The 14,351-nt window shown below is 37.3% G+C and overlaps 1 protein-coding gene across 6 annotated transcripts in view; it reads right to left on the minus strand.

Moving 5' to 3' along the window:
• The window catches only part of KCNQ1 (potassium voltage-gated channel subfamily Q member 1), a 330,957-nt gene that overhangs the window by 222,844 nt on the left and 93,762 nt on the right, over positions 1–14,351 (minus strand). The window contains exons 9-13 of one of the 6 annotated variants that reach the window (XM_086892636.1): positions 13,745–13,861; positions 12,599–12,740; positions 11,276–11,302; positions 8,871–8,936; positions 6,464–6,584 (exon numbers count right to left, since the gene is read on the minus strand). In XM_086892636.1, the coding sequence (XP_086748762.1) occupies positions 6,464–6,584; positions 8,871–8,936; positions 11,276–11,302; positions 12,599–12,740; positions 13,745–13,861 (473 nt within the window). Of the gene's footprint in view, positions 1–6,463; positions 6,585–8,870; positions 8,937–11,275; positions 11,303–12,598; positions 12,741–13,738; positions 13,862–14,351 lie in introns of all 6 variants that reach the window. The other 5 variants (XM_086892635.1, XM_086892638.1, XM_086892637.1 and 2 more) reach the window with 5 other exon arrangements.

The raw sequence follows: 14,351 nt of genomic DNA on the forward strand, positions 1-14,351 counted from the left end.
CTAATCAGGTTAATAACTTTTTTTGGTATATCCAACACATCTAAACAAAAAGTAAAGCCATTCTCCATCCTCATAACAGAAAAACTTAATTCCTGTCTTGAATTTTAATTCTGGAATTAACTGGAGATGATGATAAAAAATTAACTTTTTTAATATTAGATAAAAGTGGCGTATTTTTATTGTCTCTCCTATCCTATAAAAATAAAAAAAAAATGTAGTTATCATTCTGCATGATACCCAAAGTAAATAATGCTTAAAGTTAATAAGTGGGGAGTTGCTTGTTGTTTTTACAGCATAGGAGCCCTGTACTTCTGAATCACTAAGCAGCTGGAGTCTGGTTTAATTACTCAACATCAATCAAGATGTAAACCAGCACTTGGAGACCAAGGAATGTAATGTTCATCTGCAGCACAAAAGAAATAGCTAAGCTATCTTAGCTTCTGCCTAGACGGTTTGTACACTAGAAAAAGTCAACACATTACTTTTATACCATGTCAGTAACATAAAATAGCCAAACAGTAATTTTGCACTGCACTTGAATGAATCAGTGACAATTTGCAGCAAAGGAGAAAAGACCATGAGAGTCTTTTTCGTGCAGGTTTGCAACCTCTAACACAGAAGGTATTTGTCCAGTACTGACTTCTGGCAAATAGCAGCACCGGTGTATGACAGCACTCCCATCTCCAATAGATAAAAAGTTAACATAATAAAAAAAGGAGACATGAAACTGAAAACTTTAGGCTCCTGCCTGAATTTTTTTCATCTTATTAATTCTTTGATACATGTCTTTTATGTGATTATGCTCATATAAGTAGCAGAGCACAGTAATTCTGCAGCTTGACTGAGTGCTACAGCCTTTTACAGGATCAAAGGGAATCTGATTATCCCTTCTGGTCTTCAGAGCTATAGACATAAACTGCACACTCTATCTAATCTATGAAAAAAGCAACCACCCACCACAGTATGAAAGAACTTCTCCCTAAAGATAAAAGAAGCAAGTAACCACAAGGGACAGATGTTCGCCACACCACACATTGCAGTGGCAGAAGCTGCTCGGTTGCTGCAGTGTCAAGGGCGAAATAAGACACCATGAAGAGCTGCCCAAGTCTTCAGCACATCTCGGGTTAGTCCACATATAAAAATAAATACTGTAAATAACTGCCTGTATTACAAAGACACAGACAATCAACTTTAGTCAACTGCCGCTGACATCGGATGCAGGGCACGGGAACAGTTTGTGTGCTGGGATCCCCCCTATTCAATATCATACAAACACAGAACAGGCCCCAGCTCAAAGGGCTGCCAGGTGAGGCAAAGGATGGCCAAATAAATACATCCAGATGCAACAGCACCTGCTAATGCTAATGCCACATTTGTCTCAGTGCAGCAGTAGCTATGGTACTTTCCAGGTGCAGGGAAGAGTTTATAGGGATTTTTAATCTGGGCAGCTGCACACAGAAATGCACCATGCCCAGACTATTAGCTCGCTGCTACAGTGAGTGTGCCATAGCTATTTTGGCAGTGCCCCTAGCTAGTAATTCATAAGCCAGAAATAAAATTCTTATAAACCATGACAAACATACTAAAATATCCATCTGCCTTTCAACTTGTAAGAGAGAAGTTAGCTGATGTCCTGCTCTGCTACAGCCAACCACCTCTTGAGCTGCAGGCAAGCTCTGTAGCCCCCTATGTCTGGGGCTAACAGCGAACTAATAATTTCTCACATCAGAGATTCTTTGAGTCCTCTCTGATGACTATACTGCCTTGGTCACTGCTCACATAAGGGGTCATCCATTTTTAGGACTGGACTGCCACAGCTCTTGTGCTCTCCCAAACAAGCAGCAGCAAGAAATCAGAATGGGATGATGTCACTGAAATCATTAGAGCTACTTGATTTACAATGATTCCGGAATCTTTGGCTGAAAAAGGAACTTACCTGACTTCTTGTTAAACCAGATTTAAGGACACTTTATATCCTCAAGTGTCTCCCAGCAGCCAAACAGATAAAACTATCAGATTCCTGATACATCCAGAGTTCTAGGGTCAATTTCTATGGTCAATTTTATTGTAAATTTGTAACAAGAAATACAGGATTTAATAATGCTATTCCATACCAAAGGAAATAACTGAGGGAAACAATCCTCCCCTTTTCAGTAAACTATTAAATCAGCAGATTGTAAGCAGAATTCCTAAGGGAGCTTGAGGACACACTGGAACATACAGAATGGAAAAGGACGCTGCCCAGTGTCCAGTAAACAAGCACTGAAGCCTTTCCTGTTGCAAGTCAAGTAAATGACTGAAATAATGGCACATGACAGTAACCAGTGATGAGTGAACATTAAGCTCTGGTCTTAACTCAAGGATGTTCTTACATAGCTGCTATCACTGCTGTTCTTCCAACATGCCCTGTCATTAATGATAAAATGGACCCCATGGTAGTCATGGTTTAAATGTTGTTAACAGCATTCCAGCGGGAATTTTGTGACAGCAGAAGTCAGGTCTTCCATCTGGCCCGTTTGAGAGCAAAACTGAAATATTTGCTCAGGCCTCAGAGGGTCATTTTGGTATAGAAGAAGAAGATAAAAGCAGGAATCTCTTACAATATGACCTCACAAATCAAAGCAAATAGGGATTCCACTCACTGATAATCCCAAAGAAAAGAGAGAGTTATAAGACAAATACAACACTGTTTGTTCTAGGCAATGTGGTTGTATCTCTTGCCAACAACCTATATACTGGTAATTAAAATATAGAAGACTTCATAAAAATAGAAAAGAAAAGAGAAGGAAAACATTAATTCCAAAAAAAGCCAGTGGTAACTCCAGCACCATGGACATTGCATTTAGTGTTTTCCAGCACACTTTATCTGAAATATTTCAAAGCAATCAAAAGCATCCATTTCAATCGTTCAGAAACCTCGATCTGTTATCATGTCTTCTCAATCTGGAAATTATTAAAAAGCCCTAAATTTGTTTGCTTAATCATTACAACTAATACACTGTTTAACAAGGAAGGGTTTATTTTTAAAATGTCGTGACACAGAATGCTTTCAGGATGGAAATACACTTAAAAACAAAAATTAATTACTTTTTGTTTTTAATGTAAAGCTTTCCTTTAAGTGTAAGTCCCCTGTATGAAATCTAAGATCAAACCAGTATGCCACTGCAGGAAAATAATTATTATATATGTAAATAGACAAACCCAATGCTTAACTAGTTAAATGCATTTTCATCATCCCAATTACGAGGTCCATAAAACATCTGGGGAAGAATCATTGAAAAACCAAGAATTATTGTTATTTTGATACAGACTATAACAGGATCACAAATATGGCATTTTAGCTAATGCTACACCCAGAAATATATGCAGTAGCTAATGCTACAACTAATGCTTCCATACTAATGCTGCAGTTAAGCAATTATACAAACACAGGACAAGTGCCTCATGGTGACTGAGGACCAGCTACAAGTAGCACCGATTTTCCACTGCTTTAAAATGCAAATAAACCAAGAGAGCCAACACAGTGAAGCAGAACAGGAGACAATCAGGAAACACACTGGGAGAAATAAACCAGTGAGAAGTCCAGAGGAGAAGGGTGGTATTGCTGCAGTCCAGTTTTCTATTTCACGTTTACAACACAACAGACCACAGGTAACATTAAACTGAAGGGCCAAGCTCCATCACAAACAACACACTGTGTACTGCATTTTTAAAACTGTTACAGATCATTTTATAGGTTGTCCTGTCTGAACATCCGGCCTCAATGTCCTTTAATTATTATTTTTGTTTCCTCAAAGGGGTAGTGATAGTAGCTAACTGATAGAGTAATCTTAATGAAAGATTTTCCATTAGCAATTCCATAAAAGTTTATTTCAAGACAGGTTTAAAATCGAGTCAGACATATGTCCTGCAAAAAAATACCCAACACCTGCATTTGTTTTTTGACACAGAACCAGTCCTATTAAACTCACTGAGAATACACATCTACATTTACCAAAAGAGAACAATTTTTGCATAAACAAGCAGGGCTCTAAAATTTAATTTAAGGGGGACTTCAGGCCTAGAAGCCTTAAGCCCTTTATCATAAGGGTTGAAAGTTGGCATTTACTTTCTAGGACAAGTGAGGGGAAAAAACTCAGCCTCATTGGCTTTCAAACCACAAGGATGCCAAGTGTTTGCTTTTCAGTACCACAGCAGGTGCCCCAATCTTCTGACAAATTTGTGGCACCTGTCAAAAGGGAATATTTTCCATACTGTCAACCAAAAGTCACTTTCTAGATGACTGTCTCAAATTAACTACATAAAATTTACTCATGTATTCATGACTTTCAAAAATTAATGTCTATTCTGGAGTCACCTTTCTGTGATTAATGGATAAGTTAATTCACATGTAGCAATAAATATATAATTGGCCAGGAAATAGTTCTATGAATCCCAAATCCATGCATCCTCAGATCAAGTGTTTTACATCACGCTTCCAATTCTGAAAATGTCTTTGTGTTTCTGTTTCTCTGATATAGTATTGCTTTCAAGACCTGAAACTAGATATATTCACACATAATTTGACTTGTCTATACTATAGCTGGTGTTGAGTTCTGTTGAGTACTTGGGTTTGTATTTAAAAACACAGGATTTTCACTAACTTTTTGACTAACCCTCATATCTGGTGCTGATCTGGCACTGTTTAAGGTCTTATAATTAGCTGCAAACAAAGTAAATGCACTTCCAAGCAAACAGTTCTCAGAATCTACATTTGGGCACCTATATTTCAAAGAGACATTTAAATTAATATTTTATCCAGTTATACATTTCATAAAATTTCTTCAGTTGTGAATCTAATCCAAAAATCTTTAAAAAACCAATAAATTCTATTTTCTTCCACCCCAGCAGACACTCAGTTCAAGCTGTAGGATACACGTTTTGTACTGTCCTACTCATGACTTAGAACAATCCAGGGAAATTTCAACTGAGGTTACAACCAAAAATTAAGAGAGTAAAAGAGAACTATATAAGCTACTGAAAGCCTAGGGTGTTCATTTGGTGAGGTTCTTCATCTGAAACACACTGCCAATATTCTAAAACTTTCCACAAGTAATTAATAGAAAAAAAAAATCTCAGCTGCCATGCAGGTTGGAGTTAAAGATGATGAAGTGCCTTATTATCTGAAATGTGTCACTAATAAATAACTAAATAGTTCCCAAACCCAGACAGGATAATGGCAACTCTTAGCACCTAAGTGTATAAAAAAATAAAAAAGCCTGCAACGTTGAGGCAAAATAAAGTTTTAAACAAGCTACACAGAGAAAACATCTAGATCTGGTTTTCTTGCTCCATTGTTCTTGTCAAAGGCTTGAGAAAATTTATTACTTCCTCCTGCTGCTTGCACCACTGAGAAATCTTCCAGAACACAAGTCTCTTAAATCCCTGGCTACAAACAGATGCACACTTGGGTGAATCACATGAAAATGCAAATACCTCTGTTTGGGGACAGGAAAGGCTTCACCCAAACATTTATTTTTCTTTAATAAATGCCCTTCCAAAATGGCTCTAAAAAGTATGTTTGTGCTTCTCTGTTAATTATAATATATATGGGAGGAAGGCTTGGAAATTGGTAGCAAGCATTTCTGCATGTTTTGTACATCAGAAATACAATAATGCCACGAATTTTCATCTGTAGTTTCACTGCAGAATTCCTCAGATTTCTAGAGGAGAAAAAATGGTTTAATTCCTCTGCTAGACAATATACTGCCACATGTCTAGTATGGTAAACAATAAACATTTTTCAGGATTTTGAATTAAATGACAGAAGATTTATTTTTAAAGGCATGAGAACAAAACTCTGCTGCAACTCTCTTTTTATTTTAGAATAATCTGAGAACCTGAATATACCATTTTAGCATAAAAGACAAGTGGAAAATCTTCTTCCAAAAGGGAAAATGCCACCATACCACCACCCCACCCTACCACCTACAGGCCTATTTCAGATCTTTTTTTTCTATATACAACAAAACAATAATCATGATGATCAAACCGATCTTCCAATGCAGAACATAGTTTGCTATTAGATAAAGTGCTGCTGAAATGAAGAGACTTGTATTTCATATAAGTAGTATTTAAAATCTTCACTTTACAGCTATTCCACTGGAAAATGCTGGAGGGAGCAAGATAACCTTCAACAGGCAAGTACTCCCACACACTGTCTCCACATAAAAATCCTGAGGCTGTCATCCACCAGCTGCCCAGAGACATTAGCTAAAAACTAAAGCCTTGTGTCACAGCCAAGTGAACTTGTCTTTAGATCAGCATGAAGATTTACTGGCACTTAGAACAGGATACACCAACGTCACGGTGAAAAGTGTCTGACGCAAGTATCTGAGATATTTGAGCCCTATCAGCTCCTCCCACCTGAACTGCCTCCTCTTGTCCAAGTCAGCCACTGCACAGTTCAACAGCCAGGACTTACTGTGAGATGTGAGTTATTGGGGTCAGCAGTGTCTCACCCTCCAGGTCAAGCTCATCGGCAAAGCTGCTGGTCCTGATGAAGGGTCCTGTGTTCACATCTAGAAATGCTGGGCTCTTTTTTACTGTGGAAAAAACATGCAGATAGCAGTTCAAGCAACAGCATTTGGCTGCCACTCATTTGGACCTCTGAAATACTGTACATGTTAAAAGAATACTGAAAAGAAAAGTTGCTACAAAAATTGCACATAGCACAGAGTTCACAAAAAGAAAAATTTTAACTCTTCCTCTGCCTAAAGCATTTAAACTTCTGGTGAAGATTAAAACTAATATTTTATTCCTTTTTTTGTTGTTGTTGTTATTTATACTCCTGATACACTAGAATGTTCAGAATTATTATGGCAGAGGGCTCCATGCATTATTTAGAGAAAATTTTCTGGTTCCCTCTCACGTTAAGGCACTAGGCCACCTCATCTTTAGGCTCAGAATCGGAACAGGTGGCAAGATCTCCAGTTCATCACAGATGAGGTTCTTACTGGGGAGGTTGATTCACAAAATTTCAGATACTGAAAGTTTTACTGGAAGTTACCTGCAGATCATCAGTTTTACATAGCCAAGAAATCAGGGAGAGTGTCACAGTTTTCATTTTTAAACTCAGGCTCTGAAATTCTGTCACATACTAACATTAAGAACACCAAGTGCTTTTTCCAGCTTGGCCCTAACATTTGTTAGAGAAGCCACAACATTTGTATATAAATAAAACCACTGGTGTGGTTCACATGACTGTAAATGAATTTACAGAAAACAAAACTTGGTAATATTCCATATAAATCATAGGTAATTGTGACAAGTCCACAGAAACCTTTGTCCGTCCAAGTGGCTGGAATAGCCAGTAAAACAATTATAATGTAGTAATTTATGAAAACTATCAAATAAAATATTTTATAATATATCAGTAAATAATGCCCTGCTAAAAAGCCACACAAAACCTAAAGGAATACAACAGAAATAGATAACTTAAATGTAGCTGATGTTTTCTGGGAATAGAAGTGAGATTATCAGGAAAAAATTATTTTATTTTAATGCAACCACTTTACTCAGGTAATTGGGTATTTTCATATGGCAGAAATGGATTTGAATTAAGAAAAATAAAAAAACAGAAGAGAAAGTATTATTTAATCATTAAGAACATGGCTGTCCAAAACTACAAAAGGAAAGTCTTTGTACTCCAGAAGTTATAATAGGAAAGGATGACCTCTGAAATCAAAGTTTAAAATAAACAAACAAATAAACAAATAAGAGAACTGCTAGGAGATACATTCATTACAAGCAGAAGCCACTTGTAGCACTTTAAAATTAAAATTTTGTACTATGTTTTAGCAAGCATTAATCTCTATTTTTGCTGTTAGTATCATACTAACATTAGAGTATCATGCTATTTAATCACTTTGCTGCAGCCATCGTTCAAAAAAAAAGGGCTGTGAAACCAGCAAAATAATTCCAGATAGAGATGTGCAGTGAAATGTCTTTTAGACAGACTTCTTTGGGCTTTCACTGAAATAATTTTCACTGTTTTCATTTCTACAAGACATAAATGAAACTTTCCCAGTTTCTAGCAAATAAGGATTCACAGATGTTTTTGTTTTCCTGATGGCAAGTGATAAAAACTGCTGAACCTGCAGCCATGTAAAGGGTTTGCTGAACACTCACTAGACTGTGCTCATGAGAGACACAGCACACTCCATGCACAGGTGGATCTGCAGACATCCTTGGATCACTCACACCTATTGCTTTTCAGTTTCATGGGAGGGAAAAGAAGGACTGGCACAGTGCAAAAAGAACCAGAAGTCAGTACTGGGCCTCAGACTATTTGAAAGAATTCTTGTGTGAGTACACAGACAGCAGGAGCTGATTAGTATGAGGCAAATGTATCTCCTTCCCCCTGTTTTAAAAATTTCAAAGATCATCATAACTAAGAAAAGAGCATGGCCTTAATGAGAGTTTCTCTGCTTCAAAGTGCCTTGAAACAGGGCTTAAGCAGAACACCAGGGAGCTCGTTTTTTTACTTATAAAAACAAATTCATAGCCATTAGACTTTGGATAAGTATTTCTTAGAAAGCAGTGTTAAAAAATACTAAAAAAAGATACAATTTCTAAATATGAAGGCTAAACAGAAAAACCCCTGACACTTTAGACACTAGTTTTCAATAGATAACAGTGGGTGAATTCACACATTTCAATTTGCAACCTGAACAACCTCCAAACTCAAAATTCTACTGAAACACTTAGTTTTAGAAACCAGCTTTATATTTTTTGTGCCACAGCAGACAGCTCCAGACAGAACTAAGATTTAGTAATTAACAAAGGTGATGAAATATGATGGAACAGTGCTTAATTATTATGAGCTTTACCTGGAGAGGAAGGAGCGCTGGAAGACTGCTGGTCTGTGGAAAAGGATGGCCAGGAGCGCTGACAATCTGAGTCAGAGTGAAGATGCACATGAAACAGAGATGGAAGAGGAGAAAAAAAAAACAACAAAAAAGAAAGAAGGTCCAGACAGACAGCTGAGGAGATGCAGACATACCTAAAATTTATTATGTTCTACCTGACACAAAATGAAAAATACTGTGGAAAATAGTGTATGAAACTGTACAAGAGTGCATTACATGCTGGCAGAATGTTCAGTTGCCACTGTGGAGGAGTCATTGCTTCTCCAAGCCCATTTTCCATGGCAATGCCAACTGCTGCAAGATATTCCTCCCTACAGGCCAGTCTCTGTTTGCCTCTTTCCTCCAAACTTCAGGGCTTCTCAAGTCTTTCTCTTTCCTAGCTGTCCAAATTCCCATGGGTCAGACTCCTCTTGCTCTGGTTCACCCTGCTCACAAAGCAGGTTTCAGTGCCAGGTGAACGGGGCAGTTTTGACATCATGTTTGCAGCTTCCAAACACATCCCATAAAAAGTTTTTGAAGCTGCCCACTTCAACCATGTAAAACAAGTGCCTGCCTCAAGCTGAATTTCTTGGGGAAATGTTTCAGGCAGGCAAGAGGAATCAATGATGAGAAAGAGTCTCAGCAAAAAACAATCTTTACCTTATGTTTAGTTCTTTTGAACATTATATGCTGTTAATAACTACCTCATTAAGAACTGCCTGTGAATTCATACACTTGGACAGACTGATATTTTTCAGGAATGGTGCCTTATTTTTATGCAACGAGAAAAGCTCAAAATAAAACATGTATTGAAGTAAAAAAAAAAAAAAAAAAAAAACCAAACAGAAAAAACCCCTCGTTTTGCAAGTGTTCTCTCAGTGCTACACACATGTTCCAGCTGGGACACGGTTAATTTTAGCAGTAGCCAGGATAGGCCATGGCTCCTTTGGTCTTTGCTGAATTGATGATACCATGAGAAAGAAAGGAGGGAGAAAAAGCTGGAAATCTCTGGTTACACAAAAATAATGGCAGGGAAGCAAGATGAGAGATCCAAGAGTGTGAAGACTGAAGAATTAAGTGGGCAGCCCAAAAATTTACTGAATGTGAGAAAGCATCACATGGATATGTTACTACAGCCTTTCTGAAGATCAAACTGAAGTTGAATTAGTATCCTTTATCCTTGTACTGCCTAGTTTCTTCCTTCTGAGCTTTTGACTTGGCAGCTCCAGTTTTCTGAGTAGGTAATCTTTTTCACAGTAAGTAAAATACCACTCTGTCTTTGAGCTGCTGTGAGAATAGTGTTAGTCCCAGGGTCTACTGTGCTCTGGCTGCCTGGCTGGGACATAGAAACTGAACCTATGAAGGCTGGTAAAGCTCTGATATTTCCCCAAGATGAAGGAATTTCACATAAAACAAGTGATTTGTTTGGTGGATCTCACTGCCCTCCTGATCTTGTTCCACCATGTCCATCCCCAGCAGAGATGCCCCTCTTGGAATGATGGAAACTGGAAAAATCAAGGATTGATTGGGGGAGCCAAGGAGCTTCAGTCTGGTTTTGCTGTTTTAACACCTTAATTTCACCTGTGTCCCATGTAGGTTCAGGGGTGAAAGTGAATCTTGCCATTTCAGTCAATTTAATCCGAGCCTGAGCATCCTTGCACTCGATCACTGGAAGGAAGCCTCTGTTGTCTGTAGTGGTTTCAGAGCAGAAAACTTACAGGTGGCTCACAGCACTCTCACTAAATCACAGAGGTCTTTTGCCCCAACCTGGCTCTAATCCTACTGTCTTTGGGGAACACTCAGCTGGTAAGAAAGTGCCTAAGCAAGCACATTAGAAACACCACAAGTCTGCATGGCTGCTTAAGTGATCACAGAATCCAGACAAACAGTAAAATAAATTATTTAATTTATGGGTCCCCATCTGTTCACAAATATCTACAGCACATTTTTACAGGAACAGATGCATGTACTTCAGAATGCACAACACTGGGGGGGGGTCAAATCTGAAAGTTTTCTCCCATCCTAATGTAGTTATTTAGAAATGAATTCACATCATATCCTTAGATAACTACTGGATGAATTAGATTTTATTTATTAGAAATCATATTTTTCTCTTGGTTGTATATATGAGCCATTTTTCTCAAGTATAAAAATCCATTAGAGATCATCTACTTATACAAATGAGTGCTCACGTTTCTCCTTGTAGTGAGACTAGGTGCAGTTGTGATTACAAGTGTGAGAATGTACATTTTATATCTGTCTAGATCTCCTTGGCTGCAAAAGATTTCTTAGAAATTATATGGCACTAGACACACATGAAAAACACTGCAAACATTATGCTGTCAAAAGCTGGCATGCCACAAATAGAAGTATTTTCCTCAACTTACCAAGCAATTTTAACATTCCTGTTTGTCCTGTATACTTGTAACAGTTTATAGAGGAGAACACAGATAAAAAAGAAAAGAGATAAGTGTCAGAAGAAATTAGAGAAAAACCTTTTACTGAAAGCTACAGAGCTGATTTTTGAAATGGCAGCAGTAGGCTGCCATCAAATAATACTGTCCTTAATAATCTCAGAAGCTTAGTGGTAAAAGGTGGGACTTTAAGCATTTGTAAGGTTCTGTCATTTGATTGTTTTGAAGAAAGGTGTCTGTACTCAAATTTTGAGACACACACTTAGCTCAATACTTGTCCACCTTTTAGCAGCTATGTCATTTCTACCACCAGATGCAATTTGCAACCATTCCTTAGCAGAGGCCAAGAAAGAGTGGAAAAGCATGGATGATGCAGAAAAACACAACAAAGCACACCAAAATAGCACACAGAATGCAAGACTGTCTGCTTGAACTAAAATATGCCCAGTGGCAGCCCATGTTGCTGTCTTAGTTTAAAGCCCATTAAATTTATTCCTGTCAGCCAAATTTTTGAAGAGAAAAAACAGAAGTACTTAAGGTATCTATAATAAAAAACACCTTAAAAATTAAACCTTGCTCTTGTTGTCAAAATTTGAACAATACATTAAAAAATTTCCAATCAAAGTACATTTGTAAAAATGCCACATTGTAAATTCTGAGTTATTTTGGGAGTTCAGTACATCAAAAGCAAATATAAATAAGCTATTAATCATAAGGTGATTCTAATGTCCTCTCTTTCCTCATACTGTACCATTTTGTACAGTGACATTTAATACAGATGGATCCACATTTATCTTAAGTACTTCTGCTTTCAAAACTTGATTCTCAGCCTACTGCACTGAGCAGATGGCATGAGCACATGATGGTTTCATGTAACAGACTATGTTTGGTGCAGCCAAGGCACACCAATCCTTTTTGGTTCAGGTACAAGCACAATAATAATACATCCTGGGTAAATTTCACATGGAAAAGCTGACAGCTAATCCCTGTAAATTCAATCAATTGCAGAATTCCAACTGCAAAATGTATGCACCAACCTAAGAGTCACTAGCTCTTCCAACAGGCAGAAATGAGAGATGTTTTTATTTGTCTGCAGTGGAGCATCCTCATTAAAACAGTGGTTAAATCTCACCCACACAAGCCAGCAACCAAAGGCAAAAAAGCAAAGAATTCTCGCTTTAGGATGACAAGAGCTTGTTCTCTCCTTCTTTAATACAGACACTAAAAAGGGTCTGTATGCAAATCTAATCGTAGAACTCATCACAGTTACTGGCATTTTATAATGGAGCATCTTACCAGAATTTTCAAATGGTTCAAAACTGAAATCAGGTTTCCTGTCCTCTGCCACGTGGTCATAAGTGATATGTGGTATAGCCAACATCCTGTCTGGAGAAGAAGGCCCATTGTCCTTGTCTAACTTAAATTTCTTCTTTTTAACCTAAAAAAGCACACATAAATTAAATTACCCAAACCAAGTCATATGGAGATGTCTCTTCAGTGATGTCTTTAATAATGACACAGTCCCCAATGAGCTATAACCAATTAAGAGTGCCTGAATTACATTTTCATGATCCTACACTGTGTTTCTCATTATGCTGCCCCCTCATCCTGCCAAAACTGGCTAATCACTAGATTTCTGCACATTGTCATTTCCAAATCCCTTGCCCACAGTAAAAAAAGAAAATCTGCTAGTTATGCAGCAGCTTATATAAATCAAACTATTCCAGAATGTTTTATCATTTTATGGATGCCATAAATCACACCTTCTGCACAAAGCCAATGGATGTATTGCTACTGAACTCAGATGAACCTTGGAGATACAAGTGAAGATTTTTGTGCAACATCCTCTCCTTCTAGCTTGAGACTGCTGTGCAATACTCTTATAATACAGAGGATGGTGTACTACATAATCTGAAGATCCTGACAAAGGTGTTTTGTTACTGCATATAAAACAAAAAAATCTGAATTTATGGAATCTGTTGATATGACAATTATTACTGTATGTAGGCACAAGAAGTCCTTAGCAAGAAGGCTTAGAAAATCATAAAATCAATAGTTGAGAGAAACAGAAGTTTTGTTGGGTTTGTTTGTTTTAATCAATTAAAAGCTACTATTTTACAAATGGTGATTTTTTTTCTATCTGTCCTTATAGTTTCCAAACAACAATGGTAAGTAACTGATGGATGTGTCTGAGTCATTATTACTCATTTCCAAACCCTTACATCAGTCAAAAACGTCAAGCTTGGGGAAACTCTGCAAATCAATTTCTTGTTTATAATGTTTGTATACTGAAACTGTCAAAAGTGAAATGTAGATCAAAATTTGAAACCAAGTAATCATCTGTAAAACAAGTATACCAAATAATCTCTAGAGAGGACAAAAACTCAATAGAATTTAATTTTTTAAATTACTATAATGTGAAACAATTATTGATACCATCACCGATTTCTTTGGTTTTGGACTGGGTGACAGCAAATGATAATTCCTGGCAGGTTTTCGAATGTATATTTTCCATGTAGAAGAGTCTGGGTTTTCTGCAGCGTAGCATCTCCATGCAGTCTGGAACAAATGTTTTAAGCAACAGAATAATTAATCAATGAGATTAGTGGCTCACTGTACAGCCCAGTAACTTCCAAGAAGCATGTCAGTCATTCTTTATTTAATTATATTCTTGAATTTGCCCTCTGGAAACAAACTCAGCATGGTTTAGAACCCTTATTTAGTAAATAGAAACCACATAGTTAGAACTGGGAAACCACACAGAAAGATCAGTCTTTTCAAGTGCAACTTTTATTCTCAGTAGCAACAAACAAATAATGAGAGAAAACTCTAGACTAGACTCAAAAAAAGGTCCAAATTTCATGTTCTGTCCCAGTTTCCTACCTGACTTTAGGCATTTTGGCTATTGCATCCTATCTTACAGGCCCCAACTCAGAAAAAGACAAAAATTATTCTTTCATGCCTCACAAAAATACTATCAGAAAAAAAAGGAATTCTGATGTGGTCAGTAGGGCTATATTCATATGAAGAAATGAAACTGAGGGCACAA

This window comes from Cyanistes caeruleus, chromosome 6 (assembly GCF_971803275.1).
Source record: "Cyanistes caeruleus chromosome 6, bCyaCae1.hap1.1, whole genome shotgun sequence".
NCBI lineage: Eukaryota > Metazoa > Chordata > Aves > Passeriformes > Paridae > Cyanistes > Cyanistes caeruleus.